Source organism: Camelus ferus, chromosome 2, assembly GCF_009834535.1.
Source record: "Camelus ferus isolate YT-003-E chromosome 2, BCGSAC_Cfer_1.0, whole genome shotgun sequence".
NCBI classification, from domain to species: Eukaryota; Metazoa; Chordata; class Mammalia; order Artiodactyla; family Camelidae; genus Camelus; species Camelus ferus.
Window position 1 is genome coordinate 87,247,162 of NC_045697.1, and position 17,675 is coordinate 87,264,836.

The following is a 17,675-nucleotide window of genomic DNA, read 5'->3' on the forward strand; positions in this document are numbered from 1 at the left end:
TCTACAGCTGGAAGATAGAATATCTAAAGTAAAAATTCACTGATTGGACTTATCAGTAGATTAGATATGACATAGCAATAAAACTGTCCAAACTGAAGCATAGTTTAAAAAAAAAAAAGGTGGGGTCGGGAGCATGGAAAGAATAGACCTTCAGTAACCTGTGGGATGATATCATGTAACAGAGTACTTAAAAAGAAATGAGAGGGATTGGAGCAGAAATTTTTAAACCCCAAGTAGGATATATATAAAGAAAACTACACAAGGCACAGCATGATTAAATTGTGTAAACTAATGATAAAGAGTCTTAAAAGCAGCTGGAGAAAAAAGAAATATTACATAACAGATTAACAAGGTAATAATCCTGCTGATAACTTACAGACACCATGCAAAGCAGAACACAATGGAATGACAAAGTACTGAACAAATGAACACACAAAGCCAAATATTTCTGAATAAGGATAACCTTCATTTATTTAGTACATATTATATACCAGAAACTGTGTTAGGTTTAATATACATTATCTCATGTAATCCTCAGAACAACCCTGAGGGGTAGTAAAATTACCACATCTTAGAAATGCAGAAGTTGAGGCTCAGAGAATCCAAATGACTTGTCTAATAAATGTTACACACTTAGCAAATGAAAAATTAAGGATTTGAAACCAGGTATGATTGACTTAAAACTACTTTTTTCACTATAAACCATATGAAATAGAACATTTATATAACCTGATTTACTAGGTAAGATGATTGGAGGCTATTTGTTGTGCTTTTGTATGTTTGAAAATTGCAGTCGGTCAACAAGTATTTATTGAGCGCTTAAGATATTCCTGGCTGTCTGAGGAAAAGCACATCAGTGTTACTAGGGTGGAAAAGGTGGACTGGATCCAGATGGCACTGGCTTTAGGAGTAGAGAATGTGGTGTGTGTGTGTGTACGTGTTTTAGAAAAAGTTCTAAATTTAGAAAAAGTTCTAAATAAATCCCAACTCTCATACTCTGTCCATACCATGTGTAATTACAGTTGGAGAATGTTTTAAAAAAAAAAAAAACAACAAAAACCCTCTAATATCCTGGCTGGATATTAGAATGGAATAGTAAACAATACAAATATGATTCCTCATACTCATGGAGCTTATAGTCTAGCAAGAAGAGAAATGTGGTAATTCTAGCTACCTCTCAGGGTTGTTCTAAGGATTAAATGAAACAATGTATATTACAAGAATCAGCAGAGTTTGGGTATCTGACATTTCTAATAAATACTTCTATTATTTCTATTAAATAATTTTAAATATTTAAGAAACTAATTATAGGTATTCAAATGCTTTGAATAAATACCAAATACTATGAAAGCATGTAGGAAAGGTACTCTAACTTAGTCTGTAAGATTACACAGAGCTTCCCTGAGTTATTGATCTTTAAGCTGAATCTAAAGAATGAATAAGCTTTTAGCCAGAAAAGGAGAGAATGAGGTACAGAAGATCATTCTATTCAAAGGGCTCAGCTTTTGAAAAGACACAGAGGTTGGAGAGAGCATAGTATGTCCTTTATTCTAAGGACAGTGGGAAACAATGGAAGGTATTAAGGATGTGATTGAAGGGTAGCTGGCAATCATCACATTTGCATTAAAAAATCATTTCATCACTCCAGCACTCTGTATGAACAGTCCTTCCGAAGAGGGATGTGACAAAAGTAGACACAAGGATAACCATAAGAAATTGGTTCAAGCTGTGAAAATGGAGTAAAGTTGGAATCCACAGAATCTGGCAGTTTTGAAAGTGGGAAATGAATAAGAAGATACACAGTTCCTAGGTTTCTGGGTTGGTGGAAAGGCCATTTACTGAGAATGGGAATCAAGGAAAAGAAAATTGTGAATTATGTTGGGTATGTTTATATGGATATACCTGTGTGACATCCAAGATCGAGACGTCAAATAGAAAGTTTGACACATGGGTCTGGAGCTCAGAGGAGAAATGTGGGATGTGGGGAATCATTTCTTGTAGATGATAATTGAAGTCAAAGGAATGAATGGGAAAGAAGAGAAGGAAGAGAAGAAGTTTAAGTGTACGCTCTGAGGAACTTCAATCTTTAAGTTTAGGTAGAGAGAGAGGAAGCAGCCAGCAAGCGTGGCTGAGTAGGAACATTCAGAGAGATGAGTATAATGTAGAGTGTCAGAAGCCAAAAGAGAAGTGTTTAAGAACAGAGGATAATTGAGCTTTTTAAACCCTGCTGGAAATTTAGGCAAGATACAGGCAGAAAAAAAAATTTTTTTTAATTTAACTATCTAAAAATCATTGATGATCTTCTGAGTTATTTTAGTGGTGTGTGATGAGAACAGAGTGAAGTCAACTGAGAAAAGAATAACAGGTGAGTAACTAGAGACAGCTAGAGCTAACCCTTAAGCTGTGTATGGGGAAGAGTTTGGACAGTAGCTAAAACAAGATGAGGTGTTGAACAAGGGTTTTTAGTAGGTAAAAGGTATCTGAGTATGTTTAAGTTGTGATGGAAAAAAAGCAAATAGAGTAGAACTTGAAGTAGAATTATCCCCTGGCGGGGATAATTGCAGTGCTGTGTTCCACCAGGGTAGGATGGGGTGGGGTTTGGAGGGAGTGCTGCTGGATCAGGAGACTAGCTGGTCTGCTATAGACTCAGATAAGTATGTAAAAACATACCATCTAGTCTAAATGTCAGTTCTTACCATCACACTGAAACCAGGTGAGTACTACTCCCGAAGAAAACCTTCCTCGTTACAACAAAAAAACAAAACTAACAGAAAAAAAGCAAATGAAGATACTGAACTGACCTCAAGAAGCAATATCAAGTAATGAAAAACAGAATTTGTTCATTATTTAAATCATTAAAGCAGGATTGTCTGTTTGAGAACTTTTATATCCACAGCCCTACTAATTTTAATGCCTGAAATAGTGTTAATCTATGACCTGCGTGGAAGATTTTTTTAAATGTTTTGTTAGAGAATGTGGTGGACTTGTAACTGCAACTTTCAAACTCTTCTTTAAAAGTTTGTAATACTTTCCTAGAATTCCATTTTTTCCCTTTTTTTCATACAAAGAAATCACTGCCCTCCCCTACCTTCGGAGTAAGTTTTGAGATGATGCAGCCACATCTGGCAGAGCTGTGCTAACCGCTGTCATCTAGTTATTCCGGTAATAATATTTTCTTTCCCTTTCCTTTTTTTTCCTATTCTCCCAAATCTTTTAAAAAAAAATGTTGAGAGAAATAAAACAAATTGTCTCTCTTTCATATTGATATTTAAGATGAAGTAAAAGTAGTTACAAAAACATCTATCAACATAAGACTAACTTGCCAAGCTAAGTATTTGGGTTCGAAATCATTCCTTCCCAACTGCTTAAAAACAGGAAGTATCTCTGTTAAATGATAGATAGCTCCCTGATGCTGGAAAGGAAGGTCTCTTTAATTTCTCTACATTTTTGAGCAATAAAATGAGTTCTGTAATTTCATACATAGAAGCCAAATACATATACATCAACACACATTGTACAGGCATACCTCATTTTATTATGCTTTGCTTTTTTTGTGCTTTGCAGATATAGTATTTTTCACAAATTTGAAGGTTTGTGACAACTCTGCAAATCTGTCAGTACCATTTTCCCAACTGCATTTGCTCACTTGATGTTTCTCCGTTACATTTTGGTAATTCTTCTAATATTTTCAACTTTTTCATTATTATATTTGTTATAATATAGCGTTATATATATCACTGTGGTCAGTGATTTTTGATGTTACTATTATAACTGTTTTGGGGCGCCACGAACTACACCCATATAAGACAACGAACTTAATGGATAAACGTCTACGTTCTGACTGCTGGCCTTTCTCCTATCTCTTTTCCTCTCTTCAGACTTTCCTATTGCCTGGGATACAGTATTGAAATTGCACCAGTTAATAACCGTACAGTGGCCTCTAAGTGTTCCAGTGAAAGGAAGAATCAATCAATGTTGGCAAACTTCGTCTTATTTTAAGAAATTGCCACTGCCACCCCAGCCTTCAGCAACCACCCTGTTCAGTCAGCAGTCATCAGTATCAAGGCAAAACCCTCCACCAGCAAATTGATTATGACTTGCTGAAGGCTTATATGATGGTTAGCCTTTTTTAGCAATGAAGTATTTTTAAATGAAAGTATGCACATTGCTTTTCTTTTCTCACTTACAGTGATTTTTTAAATATAAATTTTTCTGAAGTATTGTCACTTTACAGTGTTGTGTCAGTTTCTGGTGTACAGCACAGTACTTCAGTCATATAGGAACATACATATATTTGCTTTCATATTCTCTTTCACCATAAGTTACTATAAGATATTGAATATAGTTTACTGTGCTATACAGTATAAGTTTGTTGTTTATCTATTTTTTTATGTATTAGTTAGTATCTGTAAATCTCTAACTCCCAATTTATCCCTTCCCACCCCTCTCCCCCTCTGGTAACCATAAGTTTGTTTTCTGTGTCTGTGAGTCTGTTTCTGTTTTGTAAATAAGTTCGTTTGGCTTTTTTTTTTTTTTTTAGATTCCACATGTAAGTGATATCATATGGTATTTTTAGACATAATGCTATTATACACTTAAGAGACTACAGTAGAGTGTATTTTGTATGTGCTAGGCAACCAAAAAGTCTGTGTGACTCGCTTTATTGCAATATTCACTTCATTGCAATGGTTTGGAACCAAACATGCACTGTCTCCAAGATATGCATGTATATGTAAATATATAAACTACTTTCAAAGGCTTTAAACATTAAATTTCTTTTCATAAGCCAGCCCAGGCACATCTTATCCATCAATTCAGGCAGAGCTCTTGGATCTGTCAGAAACAGCCTATAGGTTTGCACTGGGTGATTAATTGCCAGGGGAATCTGGTTCTATATTTCATTACATAGAATTGTTATCTTTTCTAAAGGTGTTCTTTTACTAAGCTCCTACCTTAAACAGGAGGAAATACACACACATAACTTACATTCCTATTGCTTAGCACTTCTTACAAAAGAAAGAGGAAAATTTTAGCCTAATCCAGTAACAGAGGCCCATTTGTCTTGGTTTACAGTTTTTCCCCCCAATTGTATCTAAACCTTAATAATAATTTTAATTGCCTAGAAATTTGTCTTGAGATAGCAGTATGGAATAATAGAATATAGTTTAGTTACTATGATCTGAGGGTGTAGAATTAAACCTTAGTTCAAATTCCAGCTTTACTGCTTAATGTTCCTCTGACCTTTGGTGATTACTTAACCTCTTCCAGCCACCATTTTCTGTCTTATAAATTGAGTATAAGACTATCCTCCTGAGTGTTATTGTGAGGATTAAGTGAATTGCTGTAGCAAAGCACTTATCACAGTTCTGAATATATAGTAGGAGCTCAATAATATTATTCTAAACATTGTTGGAATGCTACTTCTAAGTCTACCATTTAATCTTGTGTGATTCTTGACATTAATTTAAACTCTCTGGACCTAAGTCTTCTCACCAAATGTAGGAGTTTAGAAATGAATGAAGTCTTTATGGTACTGATACCCTATGACTTTCTAATTATCATAAAGTCAAACTAAGAAAAAATATTTTTTGCTTTAGATACAAATTATTCTTGCCCTCCCTTATAACTGACAAAGCAAGGAATCTGGCTTCTGTTTACACTGTAATCTTTGCATTACTTTTGACTGTGAGTATTCAGTATGGTGTATTTTGGTGTAGTAGTTGAGTATGAACTCAAGAGTGAGACTGTCATACAGAGACAGAGCCATAAGCCTTAATGTATGCTGCCTCTTGCTTAGGAGATCTCTAAAGATGCACAGACACACCAATAAGATGAGAGAAGAAAATATTAGAAACTTATATTCATGATTATTTTATGTAGCATTATTTTTTAAAATGTACATTTATGTGTGTTATATAGTATACACAGTATGTTAATACAGGGATGCATGTATATACTTTTCTGAATAAATACAGGAATACTGGGAGAAAGTGCTCAAACTAATTTTAATAATATGAATGAATGATCAAAAAAGTTTGAAGACAACAGTCCTAGGAGCCACTGTCTTCCAAACTGATCTAGCTGTCATTCTCAATTGTCTACCCTGTACTCCTTGGAGATGAACATGTGCTAAGGAACTAAATCAGACTTCTTTTTATAGCTCCAGAGAGCTTGGAAAGACCATAACTAGTGAGTGGTTCTTTGCTAAAGATAGGGTAAATGCAGTGTGGAATCCAGGTTATTCTGGGTATATTGATGACTTGATGTGACGGAATAGTGAGATATCTGAGAGATGTGAAATTAGTTGGTTCTTTTCAGTACTCCTATTTGAACTTGACCATGTAAATAAGAAAATTCAGCTGTTCTCAGTGTCTTGGAACCACAAAAACACACTTCAGTAGGATAACCAAACTCCTTTTCTGCTCATATTTAATGGTGATACAACTGGTGGAGCTTTCTGACATTTAAAAAAGTTTTATTATAAGTATCATACCTTCATAGAAGTGAGGAAATTATTATTTATTGTTTACTGAATCTGCTTAGAAAACATCAGAAATAAAGGAAAGCCAATAGATTTATTTCTTAAGTGGACTTACTTTAAACTAGAGCAGCAACATTTGGAAATAACTCACAGTGGACATTTTTCTCTCCATAACAAGTTCCATAATGGGTTGATAAGACCCATGTCATAGAACATGGATACTCAGGGGTAAGTGATTGCCCTAATCTCTTTTGAGGGGGCAGATTCTTTTGGGAATCTGATAGATATCCTCTCCTGAGAAATGTGCATACAAAGTTTTTGCATATAAAATTTGGCCTACAGCTTCAAAAGTTTACAGGTACTCCCTTCCCTAAAGCTATCCAGGAACTGTCAGGTAATTGAGATCCTCTGGACAGTGAGGGGGATGTTGCTACATTTGTACTCCAATCTATGAGTCACTGTGTAATCACTATAGTATTGACCAGCTTTCTATAAACTGTTTATTTTCCAGGTTTAACTTCAGAAAGTCATTGACACAATTCTTAATTTTATGTGTTGTTTTTGCACTTGAAAATTACGGTATCCGCGTTATCTGCTCATTATGTGGTATCTGCTTATGAGGTGTTGAGTATCTAAATTTTTTAGAAGACCATGTCAGTCATCATCTGAATCTTCGAAAACAAATATCATCTTAGATTTGACCACAGAGTTACGAGGTGATAGAGCAATTCTTATAGCAAACTTATGAAGTAGGCAAGACAGAGAAACAAAGTGTTCCTTTTACAGATGAAAAAACGTAAGACAAGAGCAGTTAGAGTGATTTGATTCATCACTGGGATGGGGACAAGGGACCATCCAGGTATACCTGTGAGGCTTTTTCAAACCAACTTCTACAAGCCGTATCTCTCCAAGTCTAGTCACGGGACTCCCTGCATCAGACTCAGCTGGCATACTTATTAAGCATGCAGAATCTGACCTCTCCCTCCAGACCTAATATATCCAAATGGAACGTAAATTCTAGATTAGCAAATGAGTCAATGATTCCTGTGCACACTGGGGTTTATGAAATGATAAACCACCTGAACAGTGGTTTAACTCTGACTGCACATTGGAATTACTTCAAGATCTTTGGAAAAATTATTTGCATGGACCTGGACTGATTGAATAAAAATCTCTAGAGGAAGGAGTCCAAGGAAGCCTACTTTTTAAAAGTTTACCAGGTGATTGTGATGCACAACGAAGATTAAGAACCACATTGTAAGGGATTTGGAAACTTTTTCTGTGAAGGACCAGATAGTAAATACTTTAAGTCTTTCAGGTTATATTATCAGTTGAAGCTACTCAACTTTGCTGTCCTAGAGTGGAAGCAGCTAAATGACTGAATATGGCTGTGTTCCAATGCAACTTTGTTTATAAAAACAAGTGGTAGTACAGATTTAGCCCATGGGCTATAGTTTGCCAAACTCCACGTTGGTACATGGTCCTCAACATGCCTCACTGAGCCACTGTTGGACTGTGTTCTATCTCTCAGGTAGTTTTGGTTGTTTGACATGAGGGTTGAAAACTATTGTATTAAAATTCAATTAGTACATAATAGAACCAGATTTTTGAATTATGAAATAGTTAAAGAAAAGAAAGACCTTGCAGTATGTATTATCAAAGATAATATCAAAACAAAAAGGCATCGGGTACTAAGAAGAAGAAAGATGCACTCAACAGCCAAAGCAGATAAAGCAGATGCAGTACTGATGGTCACAGAGCTCAGAAGTAGGCTAGGATCAGCCTAAGAGTTTGGGGCGGGGGATGGGAGGAAGGCAAAGAAAAGGATGAAACAGTCCTGCACTCTCAGATGGTGGGATTGATAAGAAATATCTTCCTATACCTTTGTATTTTGTACCTTAAAAAAATTGGGATGTTGGCAGAAGTAGAAAAGAGAAATGATCATTCTGTTTGGGGTGGGCAGTAGGGTAACAGTGTTGTTCAGCTCCATGGCTATAGAACAATCATGGACCTTGCAGGTGCAAGCAGGGAGGCAGTGTGTATAGCTCTGTAGTGCTACATTGCAGTACCCATCAATCCTGGGGTGACTATTCAAGTCACACTGTATAAATCTGTCATGCTGCATCTCTATCCTTGATGGCTACCTTTAGTACAGAATAATGTGTAATCATGGTGGGGGGAAAAGTTTGAGTCAACAAGAAAAGGTTCGTTTACATTTTCTACATCATTCATTGTACATAGTATATATTAGAAGATTTCTATTTTAAGTTTTAAAAAATGGTTTATATGTATTGGATTCAATACTCCAGCTATCCAGAAAATATCCTTAGCAGTTTGTACCACCTGAAATTTCTTATATGTGTGCTTCTGCATCTGATAGGTATCTGCAGGTAGATCACCGTACATTTTGACAAACTTTTTAATTTGGAAAAATGTGTCCCTTGAATACCTTACAGTCCAGTGGGGGCATTAGGGTATGTAAACATATATGCAACAGACATGTTAACAATGTTTGGGTGTAATATAGAGAAGAAAATGTTTCATTGTGTATGTAGAAGTGATTTGAAGGAAGAACTAGAATTCACGTGGAGTACATGCATAAGGATGGGGAGGACTGTTCAGAGAGATCAGCGCATACAGAGGTGTGAGGGATGTGCTATTTTCAGGGAACTACAAGGAGTTCAGTATTGTAGAAAACAAAGGGCAAGGAGGGGTCAAATGATGGAAGCTGATGCTGGAGAAACAAGCAGGGGACAGATCATTCCCCCCCCCCCCCCCGGACTACCACCTCTCACCACTGTTGCTTATTGACAACCTATGTGTTTATTTATATTTAACTATTATTAAAATCAATGTTTACATGTAAGGAAGGTGTCCCCACTGTCAGCTTTTTGACCTTATGGAGAACTTTTAAAAGAGTGCATTTTATATAGATATTTGAAAGATTAATTGCACTGTTTTGTTTTCTTCTGTAGTGTATCAAAAAGCAGATTCATTTTTTATAAGAGGAAAAATTAGAATTAGTTCTCAATAAATGGTATTTTGACTTTGTAAAAGGACTCTTTAATAGAAGTACATGAAGAGTATATCATTCTACTAGAATTGTGTGTGTGTATTGAATTGTTTTTGTTCTGTTTTCTTAACTCTTTTGTGCTCATCATCCAGTACTACGAATTACTGTGGTACATTCTTCCTAAACACCTGCTGTCAAATGGGTCAAGTCTTTTCTTGCACAGTGCTACGGGTTTCTACAGAACTGAGCAAGCCCAGCATTAGACAGATAGCCTACAGACTGATTGATTTGTTTTAATACAAACACATGCTCAGATGTTGTCATATAAAAATCCTTTTCAGAAGAATTATTTTTCAAAGAACAAAGAACATTGTATCCCTAGCATCTAATCCTGTGCCTGGCACATAGCAGATACTCACAAGTGTTTGTGGAATTGAACTGCTCTGTGAAGTCTCAAACTGAACAGTAAAAACTCCGTCAACTCTAGGAGTAACTGAATATCTTAAATAGCTATAATATGAATTGAAATATTTAAAAAGCATTTCTATCAGTTGAAAAATGAAGTTGTAACATATCGTAAGATCCAGATTTTAATTTGGGAAGTATTATTCTCTCTACAGGATACAAATACAGGTACAAATCTGTATAAAAGAAATCTTGCTTTATCTTTATCTTTCTTTGCAGAATGGAGAGGCATTGTCAAAAGGGGGAAATGTCTAATAATAAGTTGAAAACTTCAGGCAGTTCTACTTCAAAGATATCTCTTAAATTGTCCTTCCCAGGTTCACTCCCTCTATTATTATTCTTGTTCTAATTTAAGACCTCTAGATTGTATTTGCTTCCTAACTGGAAGCTGCGCTTCGTTCCTGTGCTACCCCAACACTGCTGCCAGAATTATTTACTTTCTTAAACAGAAAATTGAGTCTGTTCTTACCTAATTAAAAACCTTTCACACTTTCCTATGGACTATGATGAGATAAAAACCAAAGTCCTTGGCATTACTCACCTTATGTAATATAATCATACCTGTGGAGTTTTTTGTTTGTTTGCTTGTTTTTTGTTTTTTGCTTCATCTATCTCTGTATTCCTGTGTTTCTGAGAATCCTCCACCTGTGCTCCCCAGACTTTTCCATAACATATCACACATGGTAATAATAACCAGACAAAGTCACTGTCTGCCTGGAGCCTCTGGCTTCTCTGGGCTCCTGGCCCTCCTGAGAGCTGAAGGAAGCAATATTCTAAGCACACCTAATCCGTTCCTGGTGCAACTGGTGGGAAGGTCTGCCTCACACTGTGGCCACAGTAAACCGTTTGCCCTCCCAGGAATGATTTGTACATCACTGTACCTTTAATTCTTTGTACATAGTGTGTACTCTACCTTTTCCCACTTTCTCAACCTGGTGAATTTCTCCTGTTTGTCATTTAAGACTCATCTCATTTGGATCAGGGTAACGATTCTAGATTTTTTAAGGAAATTTGAAACTTCTCATTTTCCATTTTCTGAACCAGTTGCAATCACTATAACTACACTAATAATGATTTTATGTTTTAAAAATACAAATAAAACTTGTATTTCCTCAGCTTTTTCAGAAATATTTTCTTTCCCCCATAGATGATGCTCTCCATGGTTTCAAATATACCCGTCTCAAAAAAAGTTTATTTAAAGGATGTTGTGTGTAGTAAAGATATATATCATTACTACTTAGTCATAGTATAAAATTAAAGGATATCAAATTATTTCTTATGAAAAGGTTTACTAAGCTAAAAAACTGTAAGAGAGGATTATGAAAATTGATTTCCTTGGTTTAACAGATCTACTGCTTTTTTTTAGTGTAACTGACCTTGATCTCTAACACATTACTCTCTTAACTATTTCTGCCTTTCTAAAATGTTTTATATATTCATTAGGTAAATATTGTTGGTTTTATCTCATTAAATGATTGGCTTTTAGTATCACAGCATCTGTCAAGTTGCAATTTGATTCTCACTTCATCCTTAAATTATTAAATTAGCACTTACTTGTGTATTTTTCATATTTTTTACTACTGTTTTAGCCCATTGATTAAAACTTACTGCATTTAGCTCTTTGTATGTTGACTTTTCTTCACTTTTAAAGTGTAATTTCTTAAAGGTTAGTACCAAGTCATATGCTGCTCTGTATTGCTCATAGTGCTTTGCACAGAAAAGTTGCTCAGTTGGAAATTGTATTCCTGAAACATTTAGAACCCTCCTAGAGTTCAGACAACACTACAAAGCTACAGTGATCAAAACAGTGTGGTATTGGCACAAAACAAACATACAGATCAATGGAACAGAATAAAGAGCCCAAAAATAAACCCACACACCTATGGTCAATTAATCCACAATGAAGGAGGCAAGAATATACAGTGGAAAAAAGGCAGTCTCTTCAACAAGTAGTATTGGAAAAGCTGGACAGCCACATGTCTATGAAATTAGAACACTCACTCACACCATATACAAAAATAAACTCAGAATGATTTAAAGACCGAAATATAAGACATGACACTATAAAACTCCTGGAAGAGAACATAAGCAAAGCATTCTCTGACATAAATTATGGCAATATTTTCTTAGATCATGCTCCCAAGGCAAAAGAAAGAAAAGCAAAAGTAAAACAGATGGAACCTAATCAAACTGAAGAGTTTTTGCACAGCAAAGAAAACCATAAACAAAATGAAAAGACAGACAACCTACAGAATGGGAGACAATATGGGAAAATGATGCGATTGACAAGGGCTTAGTTTCCAGGATATACAAACAGCTCATACAACTCAATAATGAAACAAACAAACAAACAGCCCAATCAAGAAATGGGCAGAAGACCTGAATATACATTTTTCCAAAGAAGATGTACAGATAGCCAACAGGCACATGAAAAGATGCTCAACATTGCTAATGGTTAGAGAAGTGAAAATCAAGCAATGCAAAAAAAAAAAAAAAAAAACACATTTCCAGAATTCAGCTGTGTTCATCTCTAAGCTGAATAATGTGGATCAACAACATGAAAAGATTTAATAAACGCAGGCATGCTCTAGGACCTCCTCTCTTTAGTGATTCCTTTGTCAAATTCCTATTGAAGAGAGCAAGCATTTCTGTAACTTCCCTTTCTCTATTTCAAAAGGCTATGAATTGACCATTTCAGAGGCTATGATAAGATGCAGGGTGAGAAAGAGGCAAGTAGAGAATTGTTAAATAGCAGTCCTTTTTAAACAATGAGATTTAGAAATATAAATCAAGAATCTGTATTTTAAACTGACTTGTCTATCATTATTCTAATTTCATGGTTTTAGAACATTCATTCTTTCATTCATTCAGAGAACATTAATGTCTACCATGTGCCAAGTATTAGGATCCAAAGATAAGTAGCATTCCCTATATTCAAGGAACACAGTCAAGTACCTGGAATAATTATGCAGGAACAGTAACAATGATAATAGCATCCAAATTGAGGCATACACACCATGCGCTAAGCACTGTGCTGATATGTAAATTTTATCATGCAATTCATACAATCATCCTCTGAGTAGATACTAACTGTTAAGGATTTTAAAGTACCAAGAGGTTTAAATGATTTGTCTAAACACACAGCTAATAAATGTTGGAGCTAGAATTTTAACCCAGGTAGGCTGATTTTTTTTTTTTGCCCTCACTTTTAACTTGTATGCCAAATTATAAGTTACACAGTACTCAGAAGAGTCACAGAAGGCTGTATAAAAAAAGAAGATTTTTAAGCTGAAACTTGAATACGAGCTGGAGCTTGCCTGATGGACTAGGATGAAATGTCATTTAGAGCAGAGAGAGAAGTATATGTGAGGGCAAAGATGCAGAAAGCAGCATGGAGTTTGGCTAACTGTGAGTACTTAGATGCTCTTACAGCCACAGGATGAGAAAGGAAAAGTAGCTGCAGGTAAATTACACCAAAATTAGAAGCCTGAAATACTGTGCCTGAGTTTGACTTTTTCCCTTGAGGTACCATTAAATGATTAGAAAAGAGAAAATTACAGTATTTGCAGTTAGAACGATTGCTTTGGCAGTGATGTAGATAGATGGAGAGGAAGGAGAGAATAAGACTGCAGGCAGAAAAACAACCAGAAAGGTAGTTAATGACATTCTAGACAAAAGATTATGTTGGCTTGGCTTCATCAGGTAAACATGTATTGAATGTCTTCAATGTGTTATTGCTGAGTTTACAGTATTGAATAAAAGAATATAATACCTGCTATTACATACTGCCTATAATCTGTTGGGAAATACAGACAGTAAACAAGCACACAAATATTCAATAAAGAAGATGAGGTAGAAGTAGAAGTTTCAAGAAAGATTTAAGAGGTAACATTAGCCATGCCTATTAATTGGTTGAATTTAGAGGGAGAGAAAGATGCCTAGAATAAGTCTAAGGTATCTTTGAAATAAATCAGAGCTGTTACCAAGGATCTACCTCTCCAGTTTCTAGAACTTTTCTCTCCATGAATCATGACATACTGATATGTTTTCATTACAGTAAAATGTAGAGGCTCAGTGCTGCTTTTCTTTATAGAAGAAAGTGTTTGCTACACTCACATACACACCCTTGTTGATCATTTTAAGTGAGTGGGGTCCAGTAGAATGTGATTTTTCAAAGTGTCTATTTCAATGCTTTGCTCTGAACAAGTACTTCTATGCTAATTAAGTTAGATTTTGACATTGATAGAGTATGAAATTACAAGTGTTGAACTTCAGAATTTATAAAAAAGAAAAGATAGCTGTGTTACTGTGGTATAGGGTTGGATCAGTAAGAATCCTTAGTATGAGATACCAGAAATGCTGTTGAGTTCATTTTGTAAAGATCAAAAGAAGACAAGATAGTAGTAGTAGTTTAATTAAGTAGTGTAATTGCTAAAATAGTAATAACACATTTTTGGTAAAGACCATGTCATGTAAGTGGTGGGCATTGCCTTGGGTATGCTAATAATGTGGAATTGGGTCTGAAAGTCCCATTTAAAGGTCATCTTATTAGATTCTTAGTCTAGGGTGCACATGCAGATTTCACTTGAACTCAGTGGAATTATTTACAGCACTGTGTGGGAATGTTTTCTCATCTTGTGTATTTTGAAGGGGATTCTTGTCAGAAGCACATGGGCCTCCTCTCTGATTAAAGAGCCACCATTATTTTCACATATGAGGAAACTGATGCTGTTAGAGGTAATGGAGACTTGCCCAAGGTCTTGAATCAGTCCTCCTGAAAAGGCAGTTTGCCTTATGATTTTTTTTAATAGAGTTCATGTAAGACTGCAGTGTCCATGACCTTGAGGTCTGAAGGGTTCAAAGTATTAGGAAGCCTGGGCTTGTTTCTTCATTGAGAGTTGTCATATAGTGATCTTAAAATAACAGAACATGCCATCATTCAGAATACATTCTTCCACCCTAATATGGCAGAACAGTATTTTTAAAGAAATTCTAGGAAGGGTGTTAACTCATTCAGGATTTTACAGGAAGGAAAGCTCTTTCCTACCTTTTTTTGAGCTAACTTTCACTGACAAAATCAGGCCAGAAAAAGCCTAGCTGGCTGTTGGCCCAGACAATGTTACAGTCACTGAAGTGTGCTCAACCTGCAGGGCCCCCGGGATAGCTACAACTGTGGTGGAGGGATGGAGGGGGAGGGCACAGATGCACGCTGAGTGCTGTTCCAGTGACTTAGATGACGTGTCTGCTCTGTATCCTTTACTGTGTTCTTTCAACTTTTAGAAAGGAAATTTTAAAATAGCCTACAGTTACTTTTCCCAGAAAGGTGAAAAGGATAACTTCAGCCTTAAAAAAATAACCAATCCATTCACAGCTATATTCCTAGCAACTAAAACAGAGCCTGGCACATAGTAGGTGTGTAATAATTGTTTTGATGAAAGAATGATTTAAATTTATTTTGTTATCAATGTTATACTTCAGATCAAGAAATTTTTTTTCCTTTATCCATTTATGCTGAGTATCATATTGTACTGGCAGGATAGTAAAGTAAAAAAGGTCTGATTTAACATGCAGAAACCCCCTGCTTTCAGTTCAGTTTCTGCCATTTACTGTATGATCTTGGGCCTCGTATTCTTTTTCTTAATGTGTGTATAACAATCTCTATTTCACAGGATTTAGAGTAATATTAAATGAAATACACTATGTGAAAATTGCTTTATAGATTCTTAAGGGCTATATAAATATTAGTGCTACTCATCTTAGATAACATTTTCAATAATTTGAAAAACCATGTTTACTGGTATCGTCCTAATTTTCTCAATCCTGTATGTATTTGTTTTACGTGGGAAGAAATGATCCCCATGATTGAAATGCAGTTTTGAATTCTATGATAAAGTATAGTTCAGGGAAGCTGATCATGCATCATTTCTACCTAATGAATTAACGTTAAATGTGGGGAATATTCCGAAAATAATTAAAGACTTCATTTTTAAACAAAGGCACTATTTACTGTGTGTTTGTTGATTGACTATTTGCTTGCTGATTTATATGTGACTTAAGAATTAATAGATATTTGGTAAACATGTACCATGTTCTAGGTGTTGTGACGTGTGCAAAAAAAGTATATAGCAGCATTTTCCAAAGTGGAAATGTCATATTAGCTTTTGAGATGTTTCATGGTTAGAATTTGAGACAGAATTCCTATATACTACTGCAGCTTTCTCTTGGAGATTTTTAATACCCATTAGTATAGGCTTCAGAAATTCCTAAATTTAGAAACCTGTTCAATTTTTATTTCTACCCAGGACTTCTAAACTTAAACAAGAAAACCCTTTTTTCCATCTGGTAACATTTACCTGAGTATTTTATGAAACATTGATATGAGATGTGACGATACTGATTCCATGATTTTTAACAATCTATTTGAAACTCTAAACATAAATATAAGATAGTTTTTTAAAAAAAAAAAAAAAGGAGAGCTAACTATGGGATTGAAATGGTTGTGATACTTGTCATCCATATTCATGACCAACTCATAGAAATTGATCTGTTATAGCTTGCTAAGTAAGTATTCTTTCTCTTAGTGACCACTTATGTGACTTTTCCCAAACTGCATAGTTGAAAAGGATAATCTTTCCAAACAGAAAAGATCTGAAAACATCTCTTTTTTTTAACATTTTTTATTGAGTTATAGTCATTTTACAATGTTGTGTCAAATTTCAGTGTAGAGCGCAATTTTTCAGTTATACATGAACATACACATATTCATTGTCACATTTTTTTTTTTTTTGCTGTGAGCTACCATAAGATCTTGTATTTATTTCCCTGTGCTATACAGTATAATCTTGTTTATCTATTCTACATTTTGAAATCCCAGTCTGTCCCTTCCCACCCCCCGCCCCCTTGGCAACCACAAGTTTGTATTCTATGCCTGTGAGTCTTTCTGTTTTGTATTTATGCTTTGTTTTTTTGTTTGTTTGTTTGTTTTTTAGATTCCACATATGAGTGATATCATAGGGTATTTTTCTTTCTCTTTCTGGCTTACTTCACTTAGAATGATATTCTCCAGGAACATCCATGTTGCTGCAAATGGTATTATGTTGTCAGTTTTTATGGCTGAATACTATTCCATTGTATAAATATACCACATCTTTATCCAGTCATCTGTTGATGGACATTTAGGCTGTTTCCATGTCTTGGCTATTGTAAATAATGCTGCTATGAACATTGGGGTGCAGGTGTCATTTTGAGGTAGGATTCCTTCTGGATATATGCCCAGGAGCGGGATTCCTGGGTCATGTGGTAAGTCTATTCCTAGTCTTTTGAGGAATCTCCATACTGTTTTCCACAGTGGCTGCACCAAACTGCATTCCCACCAGCAGTGTAGGAGGGTCTTTTCTCCACAGCCTCTCCAGCATTTGTCATTTGTGGACTTTTGAATGATGGCCATTGTGACTGGTGTGAGGTGATACCTCATTGTAGTTTTGATTTGCATTTCTCTGATAATTAGTAATATGGAGCATTTTTTTCATGTGCCTATTGATCATTTGTATTTCTTCCTTGGAGAATTGCTTGTTTTGGTCTTTGGCCCATTTTTGGATTGGGTTGTTTGTTTTTTTCTTATTAAGTTGTATGAGCTGCTTATATATTCTGGAGATCAAGCCTTTGTCGGTTTCATTTGCAAAAATTTTCTCCCATTCTGTAGGTTGTCTTTTTGTT

The 17,675-nt window shown here is 35.4% G+C and overlaps 1 protein-coding gene across 4 annotated transcripts in view; it reads left to right on the plus strand.

The window, feature by feature from the left end:
- Positions 1-17,675, plus strand: part of SPATA5 (spermatogenesis associated 5) — a 300,435-nt gene that overhangs the window by 210,207 nt on the left and 72,553 nt on the right. The window contains exon 15 of one of the 4 annotated variants that reach the window (XM_032462977.1): positions 3,069-3,153. The exons of the other annotated variants lie outside the window; for them this stretch is intronic. Coding sequence (XP_032318868.1) covers positions 3,069-3,140 — 72 coding nt within the window. The 3' untranslated portion in view covers positions 3,141-3,153. Of the gene's footprint in view, positions 1-3,068; positions 3,154-17,675 lie in introns of those variants that run through there. 4 annotated transcript variants of the gene reach the window in all.